Source organism: Talpa europaea (assembly GCF_964194135.1).
Source record: "Talpa europaea genome assembly, chromosome: 7".
Classification (NCBI taxonomy): domain Eukaryota; kingdom Metazoa; phylum Chordata; class Mammalia; order Eulipotyphla; family Talpidae; genus Talpa; species Talpa europaea.
This window is the reverse complement of record NC_140074.1, coordinates 124185291-124204254: the sequence shown is the minus strand read 5'-3', so window position 1 is coordinate 124204254 and position 18964 is coordinate 124185291. Positions and strand designations below refer to the sequence as shown.

The 18964-nt window shown below is 38.1% G+C and overlaps 1 protein-coding gene and 1 pseudogene across 7 annotated transcripts in view; one reads left to right on the top strand and one right to left on the bottom strand.

Moving 5' to 3' along the window:
- Positions 1 to 18964, bottom strand: part of TLK2 (tousled like kinase 2) — a gene marked incomplete at both ends in the record, with an annotated part of 106869 nt that overhangs the window by 14212 nt on the left and 73693 nt on the right. For 5 of the 6 annotated variants that reach the window (XM_084237590.1, XM_084237591.1, XM_084237587.1 and 2 more), the window contains 6 exons: positions 1249 to 1338; positions 4329 to 4420; positions 10435 to 10516; positions 12010 to 12107; positions 13001 to 13067; positions 15077 to 15229. In XM_084237590.1, coding sequence (XP_084093716.1) covers positions 1249 to 1338; positions 4329 to 4420; positions 10435 to 10516; positions 12010 to 12107; positions 13001 to 13067; positions 15077 to 15229 — 582 coding nt within the window. Of the gene's footprint in view, positions 1 to 1248; positions 1339 to 4328; positions 4421 to 10434; positions 10517 to 12009; positions 12108 to 13000; positions 13142 to 15072; positions 15230 to 18964 lie in introns of all 6 variants that reach the window. The other variant, XM_084237586.1, reaches the window with a different exon arrangement.
- Positions 13331 to 13684, top strand: LOC311173556 (small ubiquitin-related modifier 1-like; annotated as a pseudogene). Its single transcript has one exon. The product of its transcript is annotated as a small ubiquitin-related modifier 1-like (transcript).

Sequence of the window (18964 nt, the reverse complement as noted above, 5' to 3'; positions counted from 1 at the left end):
AGACTTTGACACAGAAGACATTTTCAAACACTGAAATGTCTATAAATTCTTGGATAAATTCAGAGGTACTAGGGCTTAGTTGTACCAGGTAACAAAATACATCAATGTCTAAGGTTATCAAACATCTCAGACAAGCCACTTCTCTGATCTTCAAACTCCAGCTATCAAGTGAGAAGCCTGAACTGAGAAAAAATGTTCTAAAATTGACTACTGGGATGGCTGCAATTATCTGTGCATATGCTAAAAGCCAACAAACTATATGCTTTAATAGGGGAACAGCCCATGAGCCTGTATTTGACAGGCAGCATTGGGCTATGATCTATCTGTGCCACATTCATTCTCTCATTCTAGGCAAAAATCACATTTCTGGTACTTTGTTAAAAGACCTGTCAGTGTTCATCAGAGTTTCCAGAGTCAGGTAGGGACTCTGGAACAATGCACACTCACTGGGGCATGTCAGTGGTATTCTGGCACCAATGTGTGCCTGTTTTCAAGAGTTGACAGTTAAATTTTAGGGAATTTTGTGAGCTGGTTCTTAAACCATCAGTGAGTGAATGGATAAAGAAAAGGTGGAACATATTCGGTCATAAAAAGTAGTAAAGTACTGACCACGATGTAACAATGATGAGCCCTGAAAAAACATCGTAAAAAGTGAAAGAAGCTAGTTACAAAGGCCACAAAGTGCATGATTTCATTCAGAGGAATGTAGAGAGAAGGAAATCCATAGAGATAAAAAGCAGATTAGTGTTTACAAGAGTTAGAGGAATGAACAGGAGGGAAGAAGGGACACAGCAAGAGGTACAAGGTTTCTTTTTGAGGGCTGAAAATTCTGAATTTGACTTGTGATGGGCAGTGAATACAATAGAAACCACGGACTTGCATACTTTAGATGGGAGACCTATATGTAAATTATAGCTCGATAAATGTAAACTATAGCTTGATAAAGCTGTTTTCCTTTTTCAAGTTGGTAGCTTGAAATTGGATATGTTGGAAGTATTTATACCACAGAAATTGGTAAATACTATAAATTAGCCTCATCCCTTCTCCCCACCCAGCTGCACACATCCTGTGGTTAAGAGATGTTTTCATGGCCCAAATCTGAATTCACATATGATCATTTGCCCACAAATAAATATATCTGGCTTGTTCACAAACTATTTCCTAGACTCAGATTTAAACTCTACTTATGAGTAGTCAACATGCAGCAAAAAAACATTAACTACTAAGCTAAAATGGCACAGGACTTACGAGTCAGTGTCCAGTGAAAAGTAATCATACAGCTTAACTATTCTGGGATGATCCAGTTCTTTGTGAATCCGGTATTCCCTACATGCATGCCTGCAAACAAAATGGATAATTAAAACATTCTGTATTTTTGGCCTTTGAGAATTCTTCAAGGATACTCCTAAAAATATTCTTCAAAGATACTCATCTCTCCACTGTTCCCACCTACTCATTCCATTCACATCTCTAGGGTCTCCTTATGCTTCCACATCCTCCTCCTGTTAAGTATCTATACAATCTGTTAAGAAAATAGTATGTGTGCAAATGTTTGTTCAATGATGGCTGCAACTGCCTTCAAGTTCACGTTCTATGACAATTTCACCTTTTACATTAATCACCAAATAATCAGATTTAAATATTAGAAAGTTTTTTTTTCTTCTTCATATCTAGAAATGTTTATATACTGGGCTTACACTAAGGGAATCAATTTTAGCATGTAAACTCCTTGGGTGAAAGGATCACAGGTTATATAAGACAATTAACAGTGCTTTACATTCCTTACAAAAAAGACCTAGAGGGCTATTAGCTTTACTTTCTCCAAGGAAATGGGAAATTATGGAAACCCTAGTTTTCTTAGAATGACAATTTATATATATGAATTTAATAATCGCCACCGGGGATGCCCCCGCCTATTAATATTTTCACAATGCAAAAGTAAAACAATGAGTCTGGGGGGGAGGGGTGGAGAGGAAAGGAGGTACAGATCTCAAAACTAAAAAAAATCCTTTCATTTTCTTTGATTTTTTTTCCCCTACACTTTTACCACAGTAAGTGTCTTGATTCCAGATGGGACTAAGAAGTCACGACCCCCAATCAGAACTCTATGCAGAGTAACAGAAATATTTTCATATTTTATAATGTTGTATCACTAAAGGGTATTGCTTTTTGTTTAATATTCAATTTTTAAAGCATTCTCTAAAATCTGTCATGTGCTTGATAAAGCCTCCTTTAAATTCAAAGGAGTTAGCAACATTTTCCTGATTTACTATTACCTATAGCCTAAACTTCATCAGTTTGATTGGCACATCGTGTAGCAAGCAAAATCTTCCCAAGAAAGATGGAGATGCTTAAGAATTTCCCCCCAAGAATGACTGGAGATCACAAGAACTCTGCATCTCCCCTCCCCTCCCCAGTGTGTCTGTCAATTGGGAAATGACCCAGATTGCTCCACAGATGGTGCTCAGGCACCATGATTCCAACTCTGGTGAAGAAACAAAGAGTTAGAAAGTACCACAGGGAGTCTGAAGCTGGATTCAGAGAGGGCTCAGAAAAATGAGGCCATTCCCTTTACTTGTCTTGCCTGGCACAGAAATGTGAGAAAGATATGCAATCCATACCCACCACGACTCAAACTGGTTGCCAAAGGTACCAAGGCAGTACATGGTCCTGGCTGCAATAACCCACTGTTGCAAAAAGCAAGGATGAACACAATGCCCACCTACCACCAGATTCAACTCCAGAGTTCTACTTAAGGTCAGCCTAACAGCTGAATACGAAGACTAGGCCAAATATGTACAAATCCCACCACAGAAACTATTTTCTCATGGTTGACCTAGTAGATTCAACTGGTCTTCAGTGGCCAATGCATAGAAGGGCTTCCAGGATAGCTGGAGGGGCATTTTTACGGAGTCATGTGCTGTCCCAACACTCTCAGGCACTCATCTCAATATGAGGGGCCATTTCTCATTTGTAGCTGGTCAGAACATGGGGTTTCCTTCTCTGAAGTGCTCCTGGCATTTACTGAAGCATGCCATACATCCCTGTGCACTGAGTGGCTGGAGCGTTCTTATGCTAATGTAACTGTTGCTCAGAAGCATCTGGACTACAGCTGGCTGTCATGTAAGATACACATGTAGTGTGCCACACATAAACCACCTATCACCCTATTCCTACCTCTGCTAAGCAAGCCCTATTTTTCCTAATTCCTCAGGGTATGTTTTCTTCTCTAGAGCTAAGTGACATTGTCAATGTGTATGAAAGAGAAACAGGCCTGGGTCTCTGATGAACAATACATATAAAACCAGAGTTGCTTTGATTCATGCCCCAAGAACTGGCTGATGATCTAAAAATGCTTTATTTTCCCCTTGAAATTTAAAAGCCAACTAAAAGACTACTTCAAAGTCTGCTTTTTGCCCCCAAAGTACTATATTTTTAATTTTTTTCTTCATTTTTAAAAATTTGTATCCAAAGTACTATTTATTTAAAAAAAAACAAAAACACTATTTTATAGAAAGGAGGCTAATTGTTAAGTCAAAAGGGGGTGTCTCTTCCTTCCAGAGAAAGGGCGTGTCTAGTTTACTATTTTTCCCTAAACAAGGAAATAATATTCAGCCCAGTAGGGATCCTAACAGCAAATCCAGTCTGCGTGGCCTCCAAAGCAAATGAGCTATGAAATCCAATGTTCTGAAGTGGGTGAGTGGCTGTGGGAAAGACAGGGACCTGACATTAGTAGTTCAAAGAAATTTACACCACACATGTGATAACTATTCATTCTAAGGAAACCACCTCCCCCAAGCACAAATGAGGGCCACTGGTAGCGGAGCCCACTGAGAGAAGTGACTAAGGGCCACCTGCACATGGACTGTGGGATGAACGAGCTGTGATGGGAGAGGCGAGCACAGTACTAAGGGGCTACACAAGTCAAACAAGAACTACTGAGGCACACCAGGTGTCTTCTACCACCTCCTCCATAATGAAATGTCTGAAACATTGGAAAAGGCCCCACCTGACGCCCCTCAGAGCCCCTTTTCCAAGGTTTTACTTGTCTACTGTAGCTAATTTGAGCCACACATGGAAGGGAGGTTAAGAGCATGAGTTGCGGATTTTAAAAAGCCTTGATTTGAATACCAGCTCAACCATTTCGTAACTGGTATTCAAATTCTGTATCAGTTTCTTTATCAGTAAGAGAACAGTTACTCTTTCTAGGATAGTTATAAGGAGTAAATACAAACAACTATACATGTGAAGGTCTTAACACTATGCCCAAACTAAAGTTATTATTACTAAATTAAAAAAAAAAAATCAGATACTATAGTATCACTTACTTGTGGTAATTCTCCTTTTTTTCATCTCTCCAGTTTTTATTCAACTGATGAATTTTCACAGCTACATATCTTTGTTCTGTTAGATCAAATGCCTATAAAGAAAAGGACAAATTACATTGTGGTTAAGAGCTAACAAGAATTACAAGCAACTGACCTGAAGCTTCTATTTAACAGTTCGACACACTCGATATCCAAAATACACTATTAAATAAAAACAGCAGTGGACAATACATCACATACTTGTATCACAGCTGTAAAGTAATAAACTTGCGATCAGATAATTCAGAAGTCTCCAGACACACTGGCACCAAGGGGTTTAGGAAAAAAACCAAGCATAAACCACAAACAGAAAGACAACCCCTGCCTTAACAGTCATTTAAAAACAATTCTCTTTCTGGACATCATCTACCCTTCCTTTGGGACCTTTCTCCCTTTAGTTGACACTCCAGCATTAAGTCCTGCCACTTCTGAAATGCCAAGAACCTAGACTCTCTGCCTCTTTCAGAAATAAAGATATACCTCTTTGAATTTGTTAAGAAAACAGCCTTGTCACTTGTTTTATTGTATATATTAAAATAACAAAAACAAAAAAGTCCTGCCTTTGGGTATATGAAGAGTAGTTTCTGGTTCCTGTAAGATCTGAAGTTAGTCACACCATATCAATTTTCCAACACTGTCCAAAGAAAGGGACATACTTTCTCTCAAAAGCCATCACTGTCAAAGTCCAGGATCAGCTAGGTAGTGCTATTATCAGGGTATGGAAAAAATTAACATACCAGTTTTTAGGAAGTTGGGTGTAAACCAAAATTTGACAAGTAGCATTTCAACACAACAGACTTCCTCATAACAAAGAATTTACTGAGAAACTCAATAAATTCTCAGTTTTTAGAAGTTCAGATTAAAAACTTACTACTTTAAAACTCTATGGGGGGGCCTCCCTGGTGGCGCAGCAGTTGAGCGCTGGGTTGCGAGGCTGCCCGTAGCCTCTGCAGCGCCGGTTCGATCCCCGGCTGCTCCCCGGCCACCGGAGGAGGGTCCCACATGGCGTGCGGACCTCCCTTGCCACCCGCTGCTCCCCTCAGCAGTGTACTTCGGTCCTTCTGCCTGCTCTGCTCCCTGCTCTGGCTCTGGTGAATTCTCTCACCCTCCCGCGCTTCTGACTGTACCCACTGCTTGTATAAATAAATAAATAAATCTTAAAAAAAAAAAAAAAACTCTATGGGGACTACACCTGGGGGTGGGGGTAAGCAAATATTGTTTAAAAATGAAAAATTATGTAAAAAAAAAAAAAAAATAAAAACCAGAGAAAAACCTAAAACTTAATGTACTTCTAAGTATCAAACTCAAAAAATAAAATAAAATAAAGATCCGCTGTCAGAAGGATTACCTTTTCTCTACATTCTTACCAACACTTATAATTAGACTTTTTTGGTAATAGTCATTCTAACTTGTGTGAGGTGAAATCTCAGTGGTTTTGATTTGCACTTTCCTAATGATAAGCAATGTTGAACATAAGCTCTTGATCTTTTTGGGAAAGTTGTCTCTATGCAATTAACAGTCATATTAAAGTCCAAAGACATGGGGGGAAAGGCCACTTTTTCCTCTACAAAACACTCTCAAACTTAAAACAAGCTATCTTAAAAAACAAACCAAGAGGTTCCTCAGTCTACTATAAATGGAGTTACCATATAACCCAGCAATTCACTCCTAGGGATCTACCCAAAGGAAATAAAACCATTGATTCAAAGAAATACCTGTACCCCTATGTTTACTACAGCACTATTTTATAAGAGGCAAAACCTGGAAACAACCCAAATGCCCAAAAATAGATGACTGGATCAAGAAGATGTGATACATATACACAATGGAATACTATTCAGCAATCAAAAAAATAGACTCATACCACTCACAGCAACATAAATGGAGCTAGAAGTAATTATGCTCAGTGAAATAAGTCAGAAGGAAAAAGAAAAATACTGGATGGTTTCACTTACAGGAGGAATATAGGGGAACCAAACAAATAAGACATTAGGGGAAAAATAATAACAATACAAAACAAAAACCAACAATTATAAATCAGAGACATCCTGCAGAGGAGGAGGAAGGAGAAGGATCAGAGGGAGGGTGGAAGGAGCACAGCGGACTGTGATGATGGTGCACGGGTGCACTGGTAAAGGAAATTCTATGAGGACTACACCTGAGGGAGACGGGGAAAGCAAACATTGTTTAAAAATGAACAACGATGGGGCTTCCCCGGTGGCACAGCGGTTGAGCGCTGGGCTGCGAGGCTGCCTGCAGCCTCTGTAGCGCCGGCTTGATCTCCAGACCTGCGGCCACTGGCGAGGGTCCCACATGGCACGCAGACCTCTCCTGTGGCACCCGCTGCTCCCCTCAGCAGTGCACTGCATCAGTCTGCCGGTTCTGCTCCCCACTCTGGTTCTGATGGATTCTCTCACCCTCCTGTGCTTCTGACTGTACCCAGTGCTTGTATAAATAAATAAATAAATCTTTAAAAAAAAATGTTAAAAAAATGCATAAAAAAATAAAAACACAAAAACAAAAAAATAAAATAAAAACTTATTACTTTAGGGCTTCCCTGGTGGTGCAAGAGGTTAAGCACTGCACTATGAAGCAATCCGCAGCTTCTGCAGCATGAATTTGATCCCCAGCCAGCCAGGGAGCAACCCACATGGTGCAACAGACCTCTTCTGATTCGACTGCTGCTCTCCTCAGCAGTGTATTTCAGTCAGTCTGCCTGTTCTGTTCCCCACTTTGTCTCTGGTGAATCCTCTCACCCCCCTAAACTTCTGGCCTGTACCCCAGCTCTTGTATGCATAAATAAATCTTTAAAAAAAAATAAAAACATTACTGTAGTTTCAACACCTATCTCCAGTTTTCACAAATGTATGAAGAGAGGAAGGTAAAAGGCACAGGATATATAGTCCATGTACAGTGGTGATGATTGTTCCATAGAACTTTTAAAATGTAGGCTACCTCTAGAAAAGTATTGCATACAAGAGAAGCTGCTTGTAAATGATTATATATCTTACATATTTTATCATCTACATTATATATGTAAATTATTCTAAATTTAGACCAGTATGCCTTTAAAGTACAAAGGTCATATCATTCAGAGTATCTTATGTCATAAAAATAAATGCTTTTTTAAAATTATTTTTTAAAAATTTATTTATGCATACAAGACTGGGGTGTAATAAGCGAGAAGTGTGGGGGGGTGAGAGGATTCACAAGAGATAGAATGGGGAACAGAACAGGCAGATGCACTGAAACACAGCTGTGGGGAGCAGTGGGCAAGACAGGAGAGGTCTCCTGCGCCATGTGGGTGAGCTTCCTGGCTGGGGATCGAACTCATGTTGCAGTGGCTCACAATAGCTTGACAGCACTGCATCTTTAACTCCTACACCACAAGGAAGGTCCATAGATAAATGCTTTTGAACTGTATTTTTCTTTCAGAGTCTAAAGACCACCTACAAGCATACATCATGGCTTTATACCAGAAAACCATTTCAAGCCATTATAAAAAAATTAAAAACCTCTTAATTTAGGCAAGAGAATATAAAAGGAACCCAAATTAGGAAAGAAGAAGTAAAACTAGCACTATTTGCAGACAACGTGATAATATATATACGAAACCCTGGAAACTCCACTAAAAAAGGAAGATTCCACCAATTGAAATAGTAAGTCAATACAGTAAAGTGGCAGGGTACAAAATAAATTTACAAAAATCAGTTGCAAAAGAGAGGAGAAAGAAATCAAAATTGCAACAAAAAGAATTAAATACCTAGCATTAAACTTAACAAAGGACTTATACAATAAAATGAAAACGTAAGACATTGCTAAAAAAAATAGAAGAGGACCCCCCCGGGTGGCGCAAGGGGTTAAGCACCACACTATAAAGCAATCCGAAGCCTCTGCAGGACGAGTTCGATCCCCAGCCAGCCAGGGAGCAACCCACATAGTGCTGCAGACCTCTCCTGCCTCGCCCGCTGCTCCCCTCAGCAGTATATTTCAGTTGGCCTGCCTGTTCTGTTCCCCACTCTGTCTCTGGTGAATCCTCTCACCCCCCGCATCTCTGGCCTGTACCCCAGCTCTTGTATGCATAAATAAATAAATCTTTTTTAAAATTAAATAAATAAATGATACAAAAACCAGAAAGATACTCTCCACTCATGGATTGAAATAATCAACACTGTTAAAAATCCTTTAAAGCTCTATAAAGGCTTCAAAGCAAAAGAACATCACTAAAGCTCACATGGAACCATAAAAGACCCCAAACAGCCAAACAATCCTGAGAAAAAAAAGAAAAGTGGTAGCATCACACCCTCAGACTTCAAGCTATACTACAAAGCTACAGTAATCAAAATGGTATGGTACTGGACTAAAAACAGACACACAGACCAATGGACTAGAAATGAGAGCCCAAACAAACCCACACATATATGGACAGCTAGTCTAAGACAAAAGAGCCAAAACTATACAGTGGAAAAAGGAATGTCTCTTCAATAAATGGTGTTGGGAAAATTGAAGAGTTACATGCCAAAAAAAAAAAAAAAAAAAGAAAGAAACTAGATCACCATCTCTCACTTCATACAAAATTAACTCAAAATGGATTAAAGGCAAAAATTAAAAAATAAAGGATCTGATTCAAAAAATGAAAACAAAAAAAGCAGAGGAAAGGAATAAAAGCAGAAGGTAATGAAACAGAAAAATCAAACAGTAGATATGATCACCAAAATAAAAAGTTGATTCACAGAGGAAAGAAAAATGATTAACCTACGGTCTATAAGATATGGGTAATATTTTTAAATCAAGTTGAAATAGAATTTCCAGAATATTTAAAATTACTAAAACTGACTTAAGAAGGGAAGGAGAAAAATCTGACAGATCACTATTTGTATAAGGAACTGAAAAGCTGGTCAAATATCTTCCTCTAAGATGATACCTACTCAAGTGGTTTTATGAGTCAGCTCTAAGAAGCTGTCAAGGAATTAACAATCTGGATAAGACAATGCATTTCAGGACACAGGAAAAGAAAACTTGTCCTAGGATAACTATGACATTCAAGCTAGACAATGCCACTTGCATACAAAAACAACTATGGGCCAATCCTACTTAAGAAATATCAAGAAAATGAACCCAGATGTACATGAAGAATGTTACAGTTTTGAAAATGGACAGTGATGATAGTAGTACACCACTGTGAGTGTGCTTAGTATCACTGAATTATACACCTAGAAAATGGCTAAAGTGCTAAATTTTATGTATTTATCGCCACAACAAACATAATTAACAAAAAAATTAAAAGATATAACTAGTTTTTACTGATTTTATTTGAAATGAAAGCTAATTATTTTACTCAAAATTTCCCAAACACGAAGTCATACAAACATAACCTGAATCATAAGTAAAAGCTGCACTTAGACCACTTAAAAAACCAATTTTACATTTAAAAGCCAGGTACCAGAAACAACTAGAAAAATTTATGGAAACCATGGCTGGTGAACTTGTTATAGATCCGTAGCTATATAAAAATGGCTAAATTTCTCATTTGGTAAAAATCCATTGGTGGAACACAGTATCCATACTCTGCTGACCAGGTGGATGGCCTCCAATTGCCTGCAGAATGCCAGGTTACTAAACACTGACTTAGATGATGAAAAAAATTTTTTAAACAAGAAGCAGGTTTTCAATAACAATTTCAATGAGTATATTTTTTGTTGGGGGGGGGGGACTTTATGAGAATAAAGTTAAAACATTTCTAGCAAATGTGGATGATGCGGTAAGTACAAAGCCAGAATAAAATACAATGAAATTCCACTACTAGTTAGAAACGAGCACTTACTTTTTTCTTTAAAAAAAAAAAAAATCTTTATTTTTCAAACTTGATAAGAGGGTAAATTATTGTATCCTGCTCAGTCCCTTAAGTTTACTGGAAGAAATAAGTTTAAGAACATAAACGTTCCTGAAGTTTTCATTTTTCAACTAATAGACATCAATCCACAGTCATCACTAGTCTAAATGTTTTCCAACTTGGTAATAACAAATATTTAACCTTAAATCTTTAAACTTTATTCCTCATACTTACCTTGTAAACTTCACTGAAACCTCCTCTACCCAAAAGGTGTAACAACAGATATCTGTCATTTAGCGTTGGATGATCTTTAAATCTGTAAAATAAAGAATATGTCACAATCTGAGGTCAAGGCCTACATAATCTTCTATATTTGCAAAATTCCCAGAGCATCTAATATGTTACTCACACCTCTATAGTGGGGGCTTACTGTCTGGCAATCAATACCAATATAGCTAATTACAAGCATAAAATTACACAGTTCAGAGACAGCAAAATCATAGCGAACAGCATTAGCAGTAGAGCCATGTGATAGAAGTGCTAGTGTCAGCAGAGTCACAATTAGATCTGTGACCTATCTTGATCTCCCTCCTTTCTTTTCTACTATAAAGTGAGGAGGCAGACTACATTTTATCAGGGATTTTTAAACTGTACAATTTGGTTCCTGCAAACATTTCACAGCCATGTGCTCCCACCATTCCAAAACTATGCAGAATAAAAAATCCATGATATTTTACATGTCCTTAAAAACAAATGTGATTAAAAAGTAAGTCACATGTTCTATGTGTATTTGTTTTCTCTCTTTAAGACAGAAAGTATTCATGATAAAACTGTTTCCCACATGTGGATTTCCACCTTGTATCATTTTCTATACAAGGAAATGAGATTCCAAGCAAAATAAGTTTAAAAATATTTCTACCTAGTTCCTGATTTTATGCAGCCCAATTATTAATACTGAACTACTTTATATTAATTTTGATACAGCCGCATGCCTGGGAGATGACATTATGGTGTCTGTAACGGTAGTTCTGGAGTCAGATCCAAGTTTAACTGCTTGGTCATACTAGGTATGTGTCTCTGATCATGTTAACTCAAGTTCTTTAAGCCTGTTTCTCAGTCTAAATATTAAAGATGAGCTGCCTCATTGGATTACTGTAAAATGTAAATGAAAGAAAACTAAATAAAGGCACAGAGTACTATGATTGGCACAGAGTTCTCAGGAATCCAAACTACTGCTGCCTGGCATTTTACAGAAAGAAATTCCGTGGCTCACAATGAACAAAAAAGCTGTAGTTATATAACAAAAATTTTCAGAGTCACAAAAATGTGGGAAAGAACAAACTACAGATAGAAACCATTTCCTACACTCTAATTCTCCCAGTTTAAACCCCTTAAATGACTTCTAAACAAAAGTGGACATTTATCTACAAACGTGCTGAGCTTAAAAGGATCTTGTTAAAAACCTCAATAGTCAATTGGCTGAAAGTCACTTTCTTTTCTGAAAATGGGTGACATTTCAACCCAATACTCTTTCTGCACTGTCTAACCACTCTGTAGGAAAACCTGAACAGTGTATCCCAACTATGACTGCAATGACCTCTGTTCATGCAAAATGCTGTCTCAGATACACACACACACAAACAGCTCACAATATTTTTTTAACTAAAGCAAATTACAATTTTGTTCATAAAACTTTATTACACCCTACAATAGAGCTAAACACTCTAGAATCGAAGCAAAAACATCATTCACGATCATGTCAGAAAGTGTTCAACAATCTCCAGCCCAGTATACCCCCAATTTGCTTACTGTGAATTATCTTCATTATGTATCCTTTTTAGTTCCCTGATATGTAGATTTCTAACCCTTTCTAGCCTTTCCAGTTCTGCCTGGATCTCCGCTTCCTCCTATATTGAAAAAGAAAGAAACAGCTCAAAAGATACAATCTCATTTCAAAAGTAATAGCGTATATTTATAAAAAGCTAAAGGAAGATAAATTTTTTAATGAAAAAGATATTTTCTCAGAATTAGAATTTTAATCAGAAAAAACAAGCCTATAACAAAATAATAAAAGTCATCTGTCCCCCAACTCATTGCACTCTATTGCCCATTCTCCAGATATAACAACTGTTGAGCTTCTTGCAGTTTTCAAGAAACGTGCTATATATACACATAGGTACACAATCATTGTTTTACAAAAATCAGGTTCTCTATTTGGTTATGTTCTGTAAGTACAGGTTATACTTAGTGTCTTAAATTCCAATGATTTGACAAGATCTGAGAAAACAGCACCCACTCAAAACAAAGGGACTATTAAATTTAAAAGATTAGCAATTTACATCTAAGAAGCTTCAAAGAACATCGTCAACAACAAATACAGGTGCCCTTGTATTACAATATGGTTGGTGTAAGAGCTTCTCTTCTTAGCTAGTGTGGGCAAGAGTTAAAAGCTGCTATGTGATTCTAAATACCATGAGTTTTAGTATCAATTTTAGAATCATCTGTTCTTATTTTATATTTAATTTTTATTGTAAAGTTAACCACTTATGAACCCTTATGAAGAGTACAAATTATCTACTAGTATACCACTGGTGCAAAAAGCACTCTGACTGACTCAATGGCTGGAGCCGATTTCAAAATAAACAAATTCCACCACTAAAATAAGACTTGACAGTGACAATACTCAAATTTTTGCAGGTGTGTGAGACAATTACATTTGCCCAAATTACCAAACAGCTTCAACACCAAATGTGAATCAAAAATTGTATTTTTCCAGACAGGTTTTTTTCATTACACTTACCTTTTTAAGATGACCTAATCTGAGTTTGAAGATTTCTTCTTGTTCATGGTATTCTGCTAATGTTAACCTGGAAAATAATGGTAGAAAGTTCAGTAAGAAACAAGCTCTACTGTACTGCTGTATTGTCAATCCCTTACTTGTCTAGAAGACAGGTTATCTGCAGTCCATTGACAAAAAAAGTCTGTAATATATTAGATGTAATGTCAAGAAGGCATTCAGAGCCACGGTGGTGTGCTGTGGGCAAGAGAGACGGATTTGTAAACCCCGGAGCAAGGTTCTGCCAGCCCGAGGCCGCTGCTGTGCGGAGACCGGGGTAAAGCTGCCGTCACCATGTCTGATCAGGAGGCAAAACCTTCAACTGAGGACTTGGGCGATAAGAAGGAAGGAGAATACATTAAACTCAAAGTTATTGGACAGGATAGCAGTGAGATTCACTTCAAAGTGAAAATGACGACAAATCTCAAGAAACTCCAAGAATCGTACTGTCAAAGACAGGGAGTTCCAATGAATTCACTCAGGTTTCTCTTTGAAGGTCAGAGAGTTGCTGATAATCACACTCCAAAAGAACTGGGAATGGAGGAAGAAGATATGATTGAAGTTAATCGGGAACAAACGGGGGTCATTCAAAGGTTTAGATATTCTTTTTATTTTTTTCCTTTTCCCTTAATCCTTTTTTATTTTTAAAAATAGTTCTTTTGTAATGTGGTGTTCAAACAATTGAAAACTGGCACCCCATCTCTTTAAAACACCCGGAAATTTGAATTTTAGTGCCCATTATTCATTAGTTTGTTTTCATTGTGCTGATTTTTGGTGCTCAAACCTCAGCCCCCTTCATAATGCCCTCTCCTTCAAAAAAAATGACACGTGTGTACAGAGAGGCCACCTTTTCCAGGACTGTTCATTTTCATGCTTGTGATAAGTAAGATCAACCAATGCGAGTGTTCATAATGACTTTCCAATTAGCCCTGAAGTTCTAGGAGGTGATTGCTTCACTCCTAGACTATGACTTTCAGTGGGAGATGGAAGTTTTTCAGAGAACCGAACTGTGGAAAAATGACCTTTCCTTAACTTGAAGCTACTTCAGAAGTCTGAGGGTCCTGGACCAAGAGAAGAGGAATATCAGGTTGGAGATAACAGATGTGGTGAGAATAATGACTAACTCCAAAGCTGGCTTCACTGAAGAGAAAACATTTTAAGATTAAAGAACAAATTGTCAGAAGATCCCAGAAAAGTTTTCATTAGCAGTTAAAGTTATTCATGCAGAAGTGTATGCAGCAAAACACTGCTCTTTTTTATTTTATTTGTACTCTTTGGCCTGGGATATGGGTTTTAAATGGACATTGTACCAGCTTCATTAAAATAAACAAAATATTTGTAAAAACCGTAAAAAAAAAAAAAAGGCGGCATTCAAAGTCACAAGTCTAATTTATGAGAAAAATAAGTATGTTTAAACGTTTCTAAAGGGTAAAATAATAAGCCAATGGATCTGATAATTCTTGATGCAACAACAGAAAGGGGAAAAGTGACCTAGTAGAAAGAGTTCAGGATTTGGAATCCAAGTACTAGGTCTCCAAGTACAACTTGTACCATTGGCCTTATGACCCTCGAAAGCAACTTTAAGCTCTTCAGTTTCAGTTTCCTAGAAATGTATCAAATAATGATATCTAATAAAGTTGTTGTGACTATTAAATAAGAATGTAAAAATAATCTATCAATTGTAAAATGCTACTTAAACACAATTCTCAAAGGGTTGATCACTCATGTCGAGACCTGCTACAAAAAATGAGTCACTAAAGACAACAACGATTGATTCATGCGTACCACGTTTGCCTGAACAATCTTTCAAATCTTGGTTCCTACTTGGACTTTTTGAAAGAAAATATTTTGTGTTTATAACCTAGTTTTTCTTGCAAGCTGACCACAGATCTGAGGCACAGAGGAGGGGAGAAGGGCGGGTTCAAAACAGAGGCTAGAGGCGAGAAGAACACACGAGACTATGGTGGTGGGCGACGGCAAGGACTACGTGTAAGAGGAGACAATGTGGTCTCTCACAGTTCAGCTCAAGAAAGAACATACGTTTCGTTTTCAGCTCCATTGGTCTTGCTTTTCCGCTGTTTCTGTTCATTGGTTGCTGGAGGGGCCTGTCCCATAGCAGGAGGTTTTCGCTTTGCTAACATTTTCCGTTGTCTTTCTATCTCTTCCCTCTGTGAATTTATCCTTTCCTGTTGCCTAGAGATAGAAAAGACATTGCACAAAGGAAAAAGGTCAGAAAACTTTTAGAATATTTATAGAACAAACAAAAATACCTTTGTAACCTGCAAATTTGATTTTTTTTTAAAAGCCTCTTTAAATCAAGTAGAGATTTGATTCCAACTGCAGGTTGGAGGAGCAAATAAATGGTAACAGAAAGAATTTTTTGAAAGAGCCTATGCTTTAGGATACTAGTTACCAAAGAATAATATCAAATTTGTATTGTGACCTTTTTTTTTTTTTTTGACTCAAAAGGAATAATTTTCTGGTTCCTTTTTAACAGCTAAGAAAAGAACTTTCTGGTTTGAGTTCATTAAAGATCTATAAGAAGAAAAGTACAAAAGGATCCAAATGCCTTTTTATCTATTTAAAGTTTCCTCAATCTAGAAAGAAACCAAATTTTTAAGATGCTAAACGATGTAAAAAAAAAAGTTTTCTTTTTAGGTCCATCATTTATTCTCTTCTAAGTGAACCATTACCACTCACTGAGATGGTAAAACCTAAACTAAGCTGTCTCTTAAAAAAAAAAAATACACCAGAGAAAGTGCAATGAAACATTGCAGCTAGTACAAACTCCTTAGGGAATGGCACATAAAATGAATTAACAAAAAATAATCTTCTGATCTCTACCACCACCACCACCACTGAAGTAGCTCCTAAGATGATACCAAATTTTTCTGTAACAAGCTGGTTTACAAATTAGGAATCAACAAAAATACCAGCGTTAAGAAAATCACTTTCTCTTATATCCTACCATCTAACAGATATTAGGTTTATAAATTTGGTATAGAAAAATATTCTAAGACTTGGGGCCTCCCCGGTGGTGCAGCGGTTGAGAGCTGGGTTGCGAAGCTGCCCGCAGCCTCTGCAGCGCTGGTTGATCCCCGGTTGCTCCCCGGCCACCGGAGGAGGGTCCCACATGGCGCGCAGACCTCTCCTGCCGCCCGCTGCTCCCCTCAGCAGTGTACTTCGGTCCTTCTGCCTGCTCTGCTCCCCACTCTGGCTCTGGTGAATTCTCTCACCCTCCCGCGCTTCTGACTGTACCCAGTGCTTGTATGTATGTATGTATGTATAAATCAATCAATCAATCAATCAAAAAAATATTCTAAGACTTGACATTAACCACTTAACAAAGTAAAATCTTTAATGTAAATTACCTGTCATAGTCAGTACTCAACTGCCTGGCCTTCTCTATCACGCCTCCCCATGTCCTTTTCTTGATGCAACCTTTATTTACAGAAATATGTAATAAAGCAATTTAACCTGTTCTCAAAGGAAATCTATTCTGCCCTCATCCCTGACATCACAGTTTTCAGTTTCTAGACATTTTCAGGTTCAGTATATCTTTCCTGAAAGAAAGGCAACCAGAAAAACAAAACTATACTCCTGGGTAGATGCCCATAATTGAGCTCATGCTGCCCATCTGTAGGGTAATACTGCTGGCAAGGCTAACCTAACCAGGGCACTGTAAATAAGCAATCACCTGATAACACGATACCCTTTGCTTCAAGCTAAGCTGAGTGGCTGATTAGATGTCAATTTAACGCAGAATGGGAATTTTAATTCAAGAATTTTCTCTGAAAAAAATCTTTTATCATTAGCGACATATCCCACCATCAGTAAAATACATGTGTATGAATAATTCACGGCTTGAAAGAACTTTGGGTTGTGACACAGACTTCTTAGGTAAAATCACAATTGTCCTCCTGATTCAGTGAGTGTCCCTGAAAACATTTACCTTCTTTGAATGTGAGCCTCCAATCATTTCTACCCTTTGAGGCACCCTGAGCGCAAGGCAGTCTGAAATCTCTGGAGATAACCACACACTATACAGGTTACAAGGGAAACTAAAGCGGGCTACAGAGGCGCCACAACATTGTCTTTGGGGACCAGCTGCTTTCGGAGATTGAGATTTTAGCAATCGCCTCTATTAAACTAAAACTGATTTTCTATTGTTCCAGGGAGAATTCACACATTTAATGTCTGCAGAGTCACCAAGAAAGAATACCCACAGCCATTGTATATATTAAAATCATAAGCACAGGGTACACTGAAAAACCTTTGGGATAATCTTAAACTGTACATTCTGAGTGAGAGAGCAAGCGCGCACATGAAAAGTGATGCATCAGAGACCAACGTTATAGTCAGGATTCCGACATTAATTCTTGATGTTCTCGAACTTATCAAGCTACTGATACTTACAATTAAGGCATCCAAAAACAGTATCAGTGATACTTCACTTAAGTTTATTTTGGGAGCACAAAGTTCAGATTATGTCAATAAACTAACTTCTCTTAAAACAATAACCAGATCTTATCAACCCTTATATCACAACATATGGCAGATTCTTTTACAGAGTTGATTCTTTTGTGCACTGATTCAACTTTAAAGATTGTTCATGCTGAGCCTCCCTGGTGGCACAAGGGGTTAAGCACAGCACTGTGAAGCTGTCTGAAGCCTCTGCAGCACGAATTCGATCCCCGAGTTTGAACCCTAGTCAGCCAGGGAGCTACCCACTTGGCGCAGCAGACCTCTCCTATCTTGCCCGCTGCTCCTCTCAGCAGCGTATTTCATTCTGCCTGTTCTGCTCCCCACTCTTATCACTGGTGAATCCTCTCTCTCTCTCTCTCACACACACACACTCACACACACACACACACACTCTCTCTCTCTCTCTCTCTGGCCTATATCCCAGTTCTTGTATGCATAAATAAATAAATCTTAAAAAAAAAAAAAGAATGTGCATGTTTCATCATTTATGGAAAGACAGTATTTCTACTTTTACAATAATTCTAACCAACACGTAAATACATCTCACTCAAATCTAAATAACCCTACTTTAAAAGTTACTACCGGGCCTCCCCGGTGGCGCAGCGGTTGAGTGCTGGGTTGCGAATCTGCCTGCAGTCTCTGCAGCGCCGGTTCAATCCCCAGCTGCTCCCCAGCCACCAGAGGAGGGTCCCACATGGCGCGCAGACCTCTCCTGCCACCCGCTGTGTACTTCGGTCCCTCTGCCTGCTCTGCTCCCCGCTCTGGCTCTGGTGAATTCTCTCACCCTCCCGCGCTTCTGACTGTACCCAGTGCTTGTATAAATAAATAAATAAATAAATAAATCTTTAAAAAAAATAAATAAATCCATTAAAAAAATAAATAAAAATAAAAGTTACTACCTATAAAACAAGAGAATCAGGCTTAGGTACCCTTGAGGGTATCCACCCAAGAAGATATGTTCAGGTCCTAACTTCTAGTACCTCAGATTATGACATCTGGAATTAGGGTCAATGAAGATATAATTAATTAATTAGTTAATTAATTTAAATGAGGTCATCCTGGTGTAGGGTAGACCCTTAATCTAATATGACTGTGTCCTTCTAAGAAGACACAGAGACACTTAGGGAGAACACCAGGTGAAGATGGAGGTGGAGACTGAAGCTGTGCTGCCCCAAGTCACAGAACACCAAAGTCTCCTCCCTAGAGGTCGCAAAGGCCAACACCATCCTGCCCACACCATGATTTCAGAGTTCTGGCCTCCTAAACTGTGACAGAATCAGTATCTATGGTTTGAAACCCCCTAGTTAATGATGTTTGTTACATTACTCCTAGGAATTGAAAAGCAGGCACCTTCAACAGCAGAATATTTCAGACTCCAATCACACTATACAAAATTTTCACAAATTTTCAAGCATTATTTTATTTATTTATTTTTAAAAGATT